This window comes from Phycodurus eques, chromosome 7, assembly GCF_024500275.1.
Source record: "Phycodurus eques isolate BA_2022a chromosome 7, UOR_Pequ_1.1, whole genome shotgun sequence".
Lineage (NCBI taxonomy): Eukaryota > Metazoa > Chordata > Actinopteri > Syngnathiformes > Syngnathidae > Phycodurus > Phycodurus eques.
This window is the reverse complement of record NC_084531.1, coordinates 6,280,746-6,295,253: the sequence shown is the minus strand read 5'-3', so window position 1 is coordinate 6,295,253 and position 14,508 is coordinate 6,280,746. Positions and strand designations below refer to the sequence as shown.

The 14,508-nt window shown below is 40.8% G+C and overlaps 1 protein-coding gene across 2 annotated transcripts in view; it reads left to right on the top strand.

Moving 5' to 3' along the window:
* Window positions 1–14,508, top strand: part of LOC133405347 (calsyntenin-2-like) — a 277,979-nt gene that overhangs the window by 149,184 nt on the left and 114,287 nt on the right. For both annotated transcript variants that reach the window (XM_061682215.1, XM_061682214.1), the window contains exon 4: window positions 8,016–8,224. In XM_061682215.1, coding sequence (XP_061538199.1) covers window positions 8,016–8,224 — 209 coding nt within the window. The remainder of the gene's footprint in view (window positions 1–8,015; window positions 8,225–14,508) is intronic.

The window sequence follows — 14,508 nt, the reverse complement described above, 5'->3', positions numbered from 1 at the left end:
AGCATCGCTATTTCAACCACCACAGTTATATTAAAAATTACAAATATAGTTAAGAATTCTTGTAAAACACAACATATGTATACTTAATATAGTATATTTTTATAACTCTGCAGCAGTAGAGATTCGGCCACCTAAAACCCCGAAATGCCGTGTTTCCGTTCACCTGAGTTGAGTGAGTGGGTAACAGCCATGAAGAAATGAGGTATCCATATATGAATATGTGAATAGAATTAGCAAAACTATGTCACACTGCTGCGATTGGCTGGCGACCAGTTCAGGGTGTACCTCGCCTCTTGTCCGAAGATATTGTAGCTGGTATAGGCTCCAGCACGCCCGTGACCTTAGCGAGGGTAAGCGGTACGGAAAATGGATGGATCGATGTCACACTGTGGCGGCATGGTGGACGACTGGTTAGTACATCCGCCTCACAGGGGTTCAAATCTGGCCTCGCCTGTGTGGAGTTTGCATGTTCTCCCCGTGGCTGCGTGGGGTTTCTCTGGGTGCTGTGGTTTCCTCCCACATACGCAAAACAAGCATGGTAGGTTAATTGAAGACTTTAAATTGCACTTAAGTGTGAGTGCAAATGGTTGTTTGCACTGCGATTGGCTGGCGACCAGGTCAGGGTGCACTCCGCCTCTTGTCCAAAGATAGGCTCCGGCACACCCGTGACCCTCATGAGGATAGGGGTATGGAAAATGAATGAATGAATGAATGTCACACTGTCAGAGATTTCAAGTCCTGTCATTGGCAAGCGGTTTTGGTGTTCAAAAGCTTTTGCATTCAAATGACAAACCGCATAGATGCCAAACTTAAAGCTAGTCACAGACACATTTTGACCTATATTATGCATAAAACAGTAGAATTTCTTTTTATTCTGACGGAAGGGGACCTTTAAGCTTTTATGAGCTAATACTATGAACACACAGTCAGTGTTCCAGTAAGTGAAAAGTCAGTTACATCCCCTTAGTACTTTTGAATGAATGAATCAATGAATTTGCAAAAGCGCTCACAATACAATTGAACAAAAACTTACAAACCATTGCATTAAATCCACTGATGCCATTCTGACAGGAATCTCAAGTAGCTCATGGCTAGCAGGTTGGCTCTGTTTGTGTCTGTCTGTCTGTCTGTCTCTCTCTCTCTCGCTCTCTCTCTCTCCCTCCTTCCCTCCAACCCTCCCTCTCTCTCCTTTAAGCTCAGCTCCTCTACCAGGGGCCTGGGAGCTTGAGGGCTGTGCGCAGGATCTTAGCTGTTCCCAGTATTGCGCTCTTCTGGAAGGAGATGTCAGATATTGTTACTGGTATCTGCTGGATCCATCCTCCCAACTTGAGTGGCTACTTCCCCCAGTGCCCCGATCACTACTGGCACCACTATTGCCTTCACCATCCACATTTTGTGTAGTTCTTCCTTCAGTCCTTGGTATTTCTCCAGCTTTTTGTGTTCCTTTTTCCGTATTTTTCTATCACATGGGATTGCTACATCTATCACAGCCACTATCTTCTGATGTTTATCCACCATCACTATGTCAGGCTGTATCTGGAAGTCCCACAGGATCTTGGCCTAGTTGTTCTCAACCATCTTTGGTGGTGTCTACCATCTTGATTCTCAGACCTCCATATTTGATACAGGTGTTCCGGTGCGCTATTCCTGCTACCTGTGTGTGTGTGTGTGTGTGTTTGTGCATATACATATATATATTGATATATTTTAAAATCCATATACATTTATTCACAATTTGATAAGTTCATTGAACCTTAATCAGAAAACTAGGGGGCTGATCTGAACGTTTGCACCTTCAAGGGGAGGGAGGGCAGTGGTGGGCTTAGTTTATGCCCCTTCATAACCGATTGATAGTATGTTTTCAGTTATTCTATGAAAAATTATACAACATGCTATGACTTACTTTTCCTCACTTTATTTCTGAAGCGACATTAAACAGACCTGTCACAATTTCCAGTAGTGCTACAATAAGTAATTGAGTATCCTACTGACAATTCTTTGTCATTTCTGTGTATGCTACCAGTAGTCTGTGGAATGCGTACCTTATGTAACAGCCACATTTATTGTTAATTTATGTTGCACTGCTTTTTTTTGGTTTGTCTGTTTTAAATGAAACCATTACATTAGGTAGTGTCTGAAAGAGTGACCTCGTGGTCAATTCCTCTACAGAAAAGTGACCAACAGCGCATTGACTGTTAAAAGAAATAAACTGTAATAAAGCTGTAGTATGGTGGGACACTTCCACCTGAGTGGTATCTCTTGAGAACATCAACATTATGGTTACATCATTCTGAAATTACTGTAATAAAATTAACTTTGATCTGTTGATCTATTGTGAGAGAGTTGAAGAGTGTTCTTATCTCAATATTTTGGGGAAAAGTTTTTTCAAGTCAATGGGCTTGAGTCCGAGTGAAGTCATGTGACTTGAGTCCACACCTCTAGATGGAGGAACTTGAATCTGAAAGCCAGGAACAATGGGAAAAAAGGCTATTCAAAGAGAAATGCAAGGCAACCAAACCCAAAATACCAAAGAAGCAAAGCACAGGGAAGAAACAGAAGGCAGGTACCGCCCCCAAAAACAAATTCAAGATGACTCCTCATTAAAAGAAGATGAGTCCCTGTGCCTGGTATATGTAGAGCAATTTGGAAAAAGCCGCCCAGGCAAAACCTGGGTGCATTGCATAATATGCAAAGGATGGGTCCATGAAAAATGCACCCCTGGCAAATCAGTTTCCGTATGCCAGAACTGCCATGCGGATTATGAATCTGACTAGTAAGGAAATTAGTTTGCTAGGTTTTGCTTATAAATGGATCTTCCAGTTGTTGTCCATATTTCAGGACTGGTTTAAGTTTCTTAGTGAACCAATGCTTTCTTTTTTGTAATTGAATTTAATCTCGAATTTTCAGTTTAAAGAAAGGTAAAACAGGCATTTGAGGCTGATAACCAACATGCCAGCAGTTCCTAAAGACTAATCCAGTGTATGTTGCGTAATATTTTATGTTAATGTTTGTTCAATGGTTATGTTCAATGACTTTTTCAAGCTGAATGATAAACATTTTCTGTGCCTGACTTCAATGTTCGGCCGGCACGATGAACGACTGGTTAGCACACCTACCTCACAGTTCTGGGGACCGGGTTTCAAATCCCGGTCCCGCCTGTGTGGAGTTTGCATGTTCTCCCTGTGCCTGCGTGGGTTTTCTCCGGGCACTCTGGTTTCCTCCCATTTCTTATAACTCTGCACTGACTGAAAATGTGAAAATGAGATGAATATACAAAATATATACGTGATACTTTGGTCTTTCATCTGGTACACATTTTCTTTTCTTTTAGGATGTATTGATTCCAAGAAATATGAGTGTAAAAAGTGTGACAACAAGCCCCTGTCTCCCCTATATATACAGTAGATAGATGGATGGATAGATAGATATACTGTATATGCTTAACTATTAGGGACCCTCCAAAGTAATAGACATTTTTTAAGTGTTTACTAAATTCAATGGTACCTCAACTTCAGAATTACAAGTTTTTGGAGTGTTGTTTAAGAAAAAAAGACCATAGTAACGAGGTACAGGTACCATAACCATTACGTTTATTGGACAGGCAATGTGACCCTAATCCATGGCCTTTCTCGGAAATTATATTTCAGTTGGAGCCCTCTCATCAACTTTTGTAGTCTCATGTCCCTTTATAGTGAATGTGGAACTTTTTCTTCCGCTAATTAGGACAATTTGGCAGGCACAAACATAGGTTGTGCGTGGCACATTTTTAACAACAGAGAAGGTAAAAAAAGTATAAACAGATTTTGGTGAAATATACATTCTAATCCTGCAATATTGTTCAACCAAATAATTACAAAACATTTTGGGACAGGTCTAACCAAAAAGCAGTGTCAGCATTGCTGTAATAAGTCAAGAGTCTATTTCCCAAAAATTAAAGTGACAAATAAAACAGTTAAATACAAAAGTGCAAAAATTGTTGGAAGAAAACGTTCTACGAAACTGGTAGGAAAAAAATTATGGGGCAAGGCGAAAACAAACAAAATAACCCAAACTAAAAGAGAAGACAAGGAAAAAAACAGGGCATACCGTGATGGGAACAGGGAGCAAGGAAGGTTGCCAGGAACCTACCAAAAACTCACAGAACAACTCGCAGAAACATTTCCAGCAAGGGATAAATCATATTCAGGAGCAAGACAGGGTGGAAACGACAATCGGCTCATACAGAGGAACAAAAAGAACGATCTGGCGTTCTCCTGGTTTGGGAGCAGAGCTTGATTGTGAGCTGATTACAAAGAGCTCCCAAGTGGGTGCCTTCTTGCTCACTCCGCCCAGCGCCACCAAAGAGAAACAAAAAAAAACCGAAACAAAACAACAACAAAAAACACAGGTAAAAGCCGACTGACAGAAACACTAAAAGAAAAGTCAGACAGAACATGACAATAAAAAAAGAATGTATGAAAGGACCAATGTTCTCTGGAAACTATTGGTTGAGTATTTAGTCCACTGACATAGTGCGACATACCAAGGACTTGTATTGTCACATTTTAGTCATACAAAATTAAACACCCTTTCTAAATTAAGTGGAACAATTGCAAAGAGCAGTGTGGACCATGTTTTTTTAAATTTACCAAAATATATAAAAAAAGTCTATGTGACTAAAAGAGTTTTGTATTCAAGCAGGCAGCTTTGTGCAAAAGGTTTCAACATCTTTCCCATCAGTCTTTGGAGAGTTTTTGTGATGGTGGTCCTTTTTCTGTCACATATTCACTTTGCTCAAATTAGACAAGAGATCAGCAACAGAGAAGAAACAATGAACAGTTTGATGGAAGAGTTTGCAGAGGACCAAAGGATGAGTTCAAATTTCCATCAATTCTGTCCTATGCTTGCCGGTTGTCTGTTGCTCTACTTCTCCTTCCTTTTGTACGTCTTTCTGGCTGGATGCAGCTGTCTGAGTATGTCGTCCTTCATCGCTGTCTCTGTCATACGTAGTTGCCAACACATAAATATTTCACGACCACCTCTATGATAACAAATGAATTGTTCCTTCTTCCCGTGTATATAAATCTCTCACGGTGTGGCGGACAAGAATCTTTGTTGCATTTCCCCTCTTAAAATACAATGATAAACTTTGAAAGTTTGCGTCTGAGTTCAAAGCTTATAAACATTTTTTCAGTGACACTCGGAAAGAATTCTCATCGACATCTAATGACAATTTTGGCGGAAAGGCTTTGTGCATATAGTAGCTATCCTGGACTCACGCTTGCTGTACACGTGCATTTACACTTACACGATACCCAATAAGCCATTAGGGGCCAATGCATTCTCAACTGGGTTAGGGTGTGTCAGCAAATGTGGATAATATAAATGTAGATTTTGCTCTGAATAAGTTCTGTATGCTCACGTACACAAGCAGGTATAATTAAAGCCATCATTGGCGACACTTGCAAGCCTATCCATCTGGGAGAGAGGCTAATTACCTCACCTGATAATTAGGTGAGTGGCAACTATGGAGACATGCACACACAGACATACCCTCCCACACACTTTCAAGGTAGGATTATTGTAAAGCTGTTGTAGTTAACTACAAAACAACAACAGTAAACAGTCAACATTTAAAATGCGGTCAGAAAAAGCCTGTGAATGTTATACGATGAACATTAACAGTATGACTACGTTATGTCTTATACCATTTTATAGTACAGATGCCTTTACTAACACATCATTAATATTAGTCTGGATTAGAGGTGCTGCCCAACCAGATGATACTAATTAATGCAGGGTATTAAGTATTTGTTTCTTGTATACTGTATTGTTACTTGTTTTGGTTGATTATGGTCCTTGTTTTTCATGTAACTCCTTTTACTTTTTAGAGAACTCTTTCAACAGCTGCTGTTATTAAAGTGCTCAATAAATCTATTTAATTGAGCTCAATCAATCAATTTGATTGATTTATTGATTTGTTGATAGGCTGCGCTCTTTGTCCAGAGTTATGTCACATTCAGCTCCTAGTAGACAAAACGTGTACAGTATGTGATCGATCAACTAGGTAATTAGTGGATTTCAGAAAAAAATATTTTCTGGGATGGCTGTAGAAGTAAGCCAAAAGCGGTGTCATTTTAGCATAAACTGTCACGATGAATGTATAAGACTAAGGAACTCAGCCTGTGCAAAACTGTCGTGAACACATTTAATTTAGCATAGAATCTTAACATGACGCTAATTGAAATAAAACCTCATTCTGTCAAAACCTGTTAGTCAAAGTGATAACTACTATTACTACTACTACTATTTTGAAACTATAATATATCTCAAGCATAAGCATGTTTATTTTCAGCCAACACAATCTAATATAAAGATATGGTCTTTGTGTTTTAATCATGAATATGCACCTCCTGAAAGTGAACCATCTGTGCTGTTCTGCTTCTTATTAGATGGAAAAAGTGACATTAATTTCATTGTCAGATTCAAACAGCATATTGCAGTATATCAGCAGACGTTTGGAAATGTTAAACGGTGGGAATAAGGACTAAGTAAGTGCACAAAAGTAAGTGCTTCTACCCTCGCTTCCTGCATAAGGATTAGGAAATGAGTCGTGTGCTCAAACACAATCTGAGTAAAGTTGCTTTTTTTAACAGGAACTGTAAATATGGCAAAATAAATAAATATGTACGTGTCACACTAAATTGAATGGAATGCTCATGAAAACAGTTGAAAAGAGCACTCACATTCACACCGACGGGCAATTTAGAGTTGTCAATTAACCTACCATGCATGTTTTTGGGATGTGGGAGGAAACTGGACAAAACCCACACATGCACGGGGAGAACATGCAGACTCCGCACAGGCAGGGCCGGGATTGAACCCCGGAGCTCAGAACTGTGAGGCAGACGCTCTAACCAGTCGACCACCGTGCCGCGGTTATTAGTCACTGTTAACTAAAGATAGTGCATGTATGTACAACAATGCTTTTCCACACTGCATTTCTTTGTTGACCTTTATTATACTTGCTCATATTTGTTGATGTATTTATAACTTCATCCATCCATCCATTTTCTGAGCCGCTTCTCCTCACTAGGGTCGCGGGCGTGCTGGAGCCTATCCCAGCTTTCATCGGGCAGGAGGCGGGGTACACCCTGAACTGGTTGCCAGTCAATCGCAGGGCACATACAAACAAACAACCATTCGCACTCACATTCACACCTACGGGCAATTTGGAGTCTCCAATTAATGCATGTTTTTGGGATGTGGGAGGAAACCGGTGTGCCCGGAGAAAACCCACGCAGGCACGGGGAGAAAAATGCAAGCTCCACACAGGCGGGACCGGGGATTGAACCCGGGTCCTCAGAACTGTGAGGCTGACGCTCTAACCAGTCGCCCACCGTGCCGCCGTATGTATAACTTATGACAGTTAATTTACTTGCACTACCTCCATGATGATCCCACAAACCACATAGTCAATGCAGCTCTTTGTTACGAGAAACATCATTCTTAAACACCAAAGTAGATCATCCTTGTTCTTGGCTTACAAGCATATGTTGCTCTTTTAACAATTCCAAAATGGATTTTCTAATTAGCAGTTTTCTGCTGGCTCTGACTCCGAAAAGAAATGTCTATGGAAGGATATTTTTTGTTGTTGCTGTTTTATGGTCATACTTTTATACATTGTTCTCATAAGAGCACTTGCTACACAAGCCATCAGAGCCCAGCGCTTACATTATTTGGCACAATTATTGAGCACAATGCTAAAAGAGGGTCACAAGTAAGCCCAAATACTAATTTGAATAAATGTTGCTGTTTTTTTATTTTTATTTTAGTTTTTGACTGCTTTTGGTTCTGAACAAAGTGAAGAAATAATAATCCACCAATGGTGAGACAAAACCAAAACATTTATTATTATTATTATTTTTTGACGTATGGTATTTTGCACAAAGGATAACATACCGTACTGTATTTCTAAGTAGACAGCTCATCCATGCATATGAGTAATTTCCATTTCCTACACTTGTTGTGTGCAGGGCAGTGGTCCATATTCAAGTCAACGACGTTAATGAGTTTGCTCCAGTGTTCCGGGAGCCCGAGTACCAAGCTGCAGTGACAGAGGGCAAGATTTATGACAGCATCCTACAAGTGGAAGCCACTGATCAGGACTGTTCACCTCAATACAGCCAGATCTGTAACTACCAGATCACTACAACTAACACACCCTTTGCTATAGACCGCAATGGTAAGTAGTTGACAGAAACAGCGCATCCACATCTTTTGTTTGATCACTTTGATATTCATTAGGTGATGACAGAATGTGTTTTATGTGTGTATGCATTTTTTTCCATGGAAGAAAATATTTTACATGCACCTGATAATTTGAACTTCCTAATAAAGGAGCCATGCATGCCGCACCATACCATACAAACAATAGTTTTTGTGACACACAACAGAGGACACCTTCAGAAAGCAAGCGGCATAAGTGCTTGTTCGGATGAGTTTTGTGTAAGAGGACTGAAATAAATTTTTTAAAGTGGGATGCCTCATAAATACTCTTCTCAATGAGTGTGCCAAATTCTCAAAGACAGTCAAAGTTAAAATCTTGTAAGACTTCCGCTGATGACTGGAAGTTATCATCAACTGCAATTGGAAGCCAAAGTTGTTGTTGTTGTCATTGTTACTTCTTTTGGGGTAATGGTCAGGTGTACTAATATTGCTGTGGTTGTCCATTTTGGACAGTTTTGATAGTGTCTTGACAATTTAGGCATACTAAATAGCATGGTTATACAAGGCTCAAATTAAGCGACCTCGTATCGCTATTTGCGAGTCAAAATTAGCATTTCGCACGTTGAAAAGCAAAACTGTGAGTCACAGCTTGTTCGCGATGCTCGACGGATGCACGGACGTGACAATGTGATTTGTGGTCACCGAAAAGACAGAAGTGAAGCGAAGCTCAGTTGCTGGCATAGGAAGGGTGAAGCAGAATTGATAAGAAAAATGCATGCGCAAAAAGAAAATGGCATAAGTCCGGTAGCATTTCATAGAGAAACGGAAGGCGAGCATCCCTGACATGTAAGGTTGTAACACGGACCTTTCTCTCTGCCGAACACACCGAGTATGACGGCTGAACACACTATATACGAGCCCTCATATGTTGGGGGATGAATATATGGTGTGTTCAGCCGTCATACTCGGCGTCTTCGTTTATCATTATCACCATATTTGGCAACAGATTTAGTGTCACCGCTGCCGTCATTCATGTTTACATCGCAGCTGGTGAGTGCCCAAGGTGCATTCAGAGACTGCTTAAATGGGAGTGTTCTTTGGTTCTGTTGTAATACAGTACATACCTGTTGTAAAAATGGATTACTTGGAAAATGATTTGTATCAGATTAATTCAGTTAAAACACTGTATGATCACCGTGTCATAAAATGGAATAATTTTTTTGTAATATAAGAACAGATCAGATAAAATATTTTGTTAATAGCCAGCCAATAGTCACAATCGTATCAGATTCACTCAGCTAGGTTGCAATATTGCCGCAGTTGTTTCCATATGAAGTTATGTACTTTTTGTAATGACATGACCCTTTATTGCAAACGTGTATATTTCTCGAAACCCCGGCGTTCAGAGACCCAACAGGCTGACATGCTTCTGCTCTACACTCAGACATGATTTGGCTTTTGTGTGTGTTTTGTGCACACGCAAGAACAGTGGTGGGCAAACTACGGCCCGCGGGTTAGGGTTAGGGTTAGATCATTTGATCATTTCAATCCAGCCCACCAAATATCCAAGATTCAGTCACACAAGACCCTGAAACAGAGCCACCGGAGCTGCAGATGGAACTGATTGATCTCTAATGTGATACTGTCTGAAAAGAAGTTAAATTCTCAAACGGGATGGGTTTTATGCTTCATTAAGCGCACACATTTCCAAAATCCGGAAGATGGCACAGAGGTGGTGTTTGGCTCTACATATGTGTGTAAACAAACTTTTAGTGTGATGAACACCAACAAAACATCCTACAGATCCCAGCTGAGTGATAAAGACCTCAGATGTGTTCTGAGAATTGCGAGAACACAACTAATACCAGTCTTTGATGCACTGGCAAAAAAAAGTGATCAACAAAACAACACTGTTCCCATTAAAAGTAAATCTAAGTATTAACACTACAATGCCTTTAAAATATATATTTATATATATATGTGTGTGTGTGTGTGTGTGTGTGTAAGCATTTGGTCCTGGCTTGGCCCGCGTGTCAAATTTTAAAAGTCAATGTGGCCCCTGAGCCAAAAGGTTTGCCCACCCCTGCGCTAGAATGTGTGTACATATAGTATGTAGTTAGTACTCACAAATACCATCAATATCACAACATTACATCTCTACATTGTGTAAAAGAAATACTGAATACCGGTATTATCACGACCGATACATGACACATGTAAGGCACAGCTGTATCGCTTACTTGCTGTACGACATAATTTGTATGTCGTGCACAATGACCGTGTGGCCACTGCACTTCCAACTTCCATTTTGTTCGTTCTCCCAGCAATACATTCTTAATATTAGATTATTAAAATATATTAACATCTTATGGACCACGATATAGTTAAGATTAAATTAATGAAATATGTCGCAAATACGCCCTATAGCACAGTTGTCAACGGCAACCCCCAAGGGCTGATAAACTTTGCTTTGCTGCTTCCTTCCAGCCGGCCTGGTTTCATAAGACACAGGAAACCTGGTTTATATCATCTGAAGCCATAAACTGATTGCAACTCTTCTCATGAATTGTGCAGTATGATTGGGGCAAGGAAGTGATTGACTGTTGAACAATGGAACACCATCACCCCATAGTGGAGGTTAGAGACACTGCCTGTGGACAATAAAAATGAAATTGAAGAAATCCCACGTTTGTAAAAAACAAAACAAACCTTCAATAATATTCTAAATGCATGTCTTGATGTCTGTGTCATTAGTGTGGCAGTTTTACAGGTCTGGCTATGAGACTTTGAGACTGTTCCTCTTGATTTGAAGCCAAACAGTATGAAATGATGTTGTATTGTAAGTAGTTGATTTGCCAAGACTAAAGTTTAAACAGTCATTTTATATGCTTGATCGATTTTTTTAAACATGCTGAGTTTCAACCCGTACTTAGGGCGCGGTTCACGCAGATAGAACAAAATTTATCATGGAAACCCGAGTTGATGTGTGTGGTCTTTTCCCCTCGCCTCAGTTGGCACAAAAAGCCTCAACATCCCTTCTGCCCGCTCTCTGACGCTCTCTCTGCTCCTGGCTAACATCTCTCCAGTTACGGAGCTTGGCTTCGGGCAACCCCTTCCCCCTTCGTTCCCCCTTTTCCTTTTGTTGTGTTGTGTTACCATGTGGCGCGCGCGACCCCGGATCACGACGGCAGCGCTGTCTGAAGCCTGCCATCCGGCTTCGATCTGTTTTCCCAGCCTTGATCTGTACATGGGGCCCCCAGGAAGTCACTCTTGGCATTCTTACCAGTCACACCCGCAATTGAGAGCAAGAGCGGGGCCCGCAACAAGTTCAAACGGCAGGAAAAGTTACGAGCGCACCACAACGGGACAACTTTCTTTTTGCATCTCATTTGTTTTTACTTTTCGTGCATCTTCTTCTTCAACTAAACTTGCCTCCACTCCTCCTGAGACAACTGAGAAAGACCAGACCCTTTGATCTATAATCGTGAGTAAAACATTGCAGTGATTACTACAAAGTACAAATTGGTGCACAGTAATTTGGGGGTAGGTTAGCAAGCTCCCACGAATCCCAATTTTACTCTCCCTCACTATGATTCAACTCATTTCACACTCACATTACGAGTGCAGTCATTCACTCTATATCTTGTTCTTGGTGTTATGTTTGTAATTTTTGTAGTGAAGTCCCTCTGCATTTTCCCCCAAACTCCCCTGTGGTTGTCATTACACTTTTCTCTAAAATTCCACTTCAAAACTGTGTACTGTGTGTTTCAGTCCAAAACAGTTCACCACTGAAATCGAGAACTTTTATTTGTATTAATGTAGCAAGCCTTCTAAAGTACTGAGATTGATCGAGGTTTTTCGTCCCTTTTCCCAAAATTTACGAATATAAAAAGAGATGTGGTGCCCTATATGAGACAAAAATAGTTTGATTGTAACCTTTGACGTACGTCGAATTACACCGGAAGTAAATGCAGGCGCTTACTTCCCGATTTCTTCTTTTCCAAATTAATTTGACTTTTATCAAAACCAATATATGCTACAAATAATAAAAACAAAAAACAAAAAAATAGCAACAAAGATGTTCTCTTGTTACATGAAGTTTTTGAATGCAAGATGAGACAGCTACATATATGTACCTACTAATTTATACTAATCCTGTAGCATTCTAAAAATAGTAGAGTTAACCAGGTAACTCTGAAGGAACACGTGATCGCATATGGGCATCTTAGTGAACTGCCAATAAATTCTTACACATAATACTGTAGTTCATACAGTTAAAAAGAAAGTTTTGGGTATTTTATGAGGGCTGTCTATTTTCCAGTGGAATCGAGAAGCAAAAGTACAGTACACTTCTTAGGTGAAGTGTAGTACACTTCACCTTAGTAATTCAGTACTTATACGTACTGAATTGCTCAGCACTACGCAGAACCTCTTCTTAGAATATATCATGCTTAGTGTAGTGCTTATGTATTTGTGTATTTATTTGTTGTATGTCATCACTGCCAAGTTTTGCTGTCTTGTGGTGTGTGGTGGTGCAAATAAAATGTCTGAATGTTCGAGTCAGGGGCCAAACTCAGCTTTGAATGATGCTCTCCATTTGAAGAGGTCTTGCTCAGCCACTGGCTGCTGAGGATCGACTCTTTAAGAGCTCTTGAACTCAAAAGCACTTGAGTGGAAAACAAAAAGAGGATGGAAGGTGAGCCAGGGTGGTAGGAGTAAGTGCCAAAGAAATCAGGATTGACCTTTAGCAGAGAATGAATATGAATAGGTCTGAAAAATGCCCTGTAGTTATTTTCTTTCATTGTATAGGTTCCAAAACAAGTCAAATAATGTATTCTTCTGAAGCGTGGCGTGGCATGTTTGTTGCACAATTCCACACGGGAAAGAGCGGATAGGAACAGGCCAGAAGCTTAAAATGTAGAAGGGGATTGGACAAACATTCCATCTGTCCCATCCCTTTGTGGCTATCCATCCATCCATTTTCTACCGCTTATCTGAGGTCGGGTCGCGGGGGCAGTAGCTTTAGCAGGGAGGCCCAGACTTCCCTCTCCCCAGCCACTTCAACCAGCACTTCCGGAGGGATCCCGAGGCGTTCTCAGGCCAGCCGAAGGATGTAGTGTCTCCAGCGTGTCCTGGGTCATCCCCGGGGTCTCCCCCCGGTGGGACGTGCCTGGAACACCCGACCAGGGAGGCGTCTGGGAGGCATCCGAATCAGATACCCCAGCCACCTCATCTGGCTCCTCTCGATGTGCAGGAGCAGCGGCTCTACTCTGAGATCTTCCCGGGTGACCAAGCTTTTCACCCTATCTCTAAGGGAGAGCCCGGACACCCTCCAGAGGAAACTCATTTCGGCTGCTTGTATCCGGGATCTTGTTCTTTCAGTCACGAGCTGTGGGTCATGACCGAAAGAACAAGATCCCAGTGAGGGTAGGAACGTAGATCGACTGCTAAATTGAGAGCTTTGCCTTTCGGCTTAGCTCCTTCTTTATTACCTCCTTCTTTATATATTACCTTAGTGGCTAATAAGATCAAAAAGTAGAGAAGTGCCGTAAGTTCTCGTGTATAATGTGCACCCATGTATAATACGCATCCCCAAAGTTGACCTCAAAATTCTACTTATGTATAATGCATTTTTACAATGCATGATTTTGCTTCTACCCATATGATCAAAAGATTTATTATTATCTGTAATTTGTTAGTTTTTCAAATAATTTTTCTGAAGTTAAACACTTTATTTGAACATGTAATCCTTATTTTTAATTTACTGGCTCTTATTTTGACATTCAGAGCCCTACTTTTATTTAGTAAATTAGAAAAGACACAGTTGTACTCATATGTTTGATTGCCCAGGCAGAATTTGTAAGATGGGTACAATTCTTTAAAGAAAACATGAAGGACCAGGCGAAACACATTTAATTTTATTTTGCATTTTTTGATCAATCCTCATCCACAAATCCATCAAAGTCCTCATCAAGTTCTCCATCAAACATGCCAGGTTCCCTCTCGTCATTGTCGGAGTCACTCTCATTGCCGGGGGACTGTTCAGCAATGATGCCGGCGTTTTCCTGCTTCCCCCACTTGCGAACCATGGATTCGTTGATCTTGAATTCTCTCGCGGCTGCTCGATTCCTATGTTCCTCCGCGTAACTGATAGCTTGCAGTTTAAACTGTGCTTCGTAAGAGTGTCTCTTCGTAGGTGCCTTTTTCGGGGGTCCTTAGCCAAACCGATGTTGTTTTGCACAATGCACATACCTGAACTATATACCTACTGGGGGCATGCCTTTAGCGTCCTCTTTCACG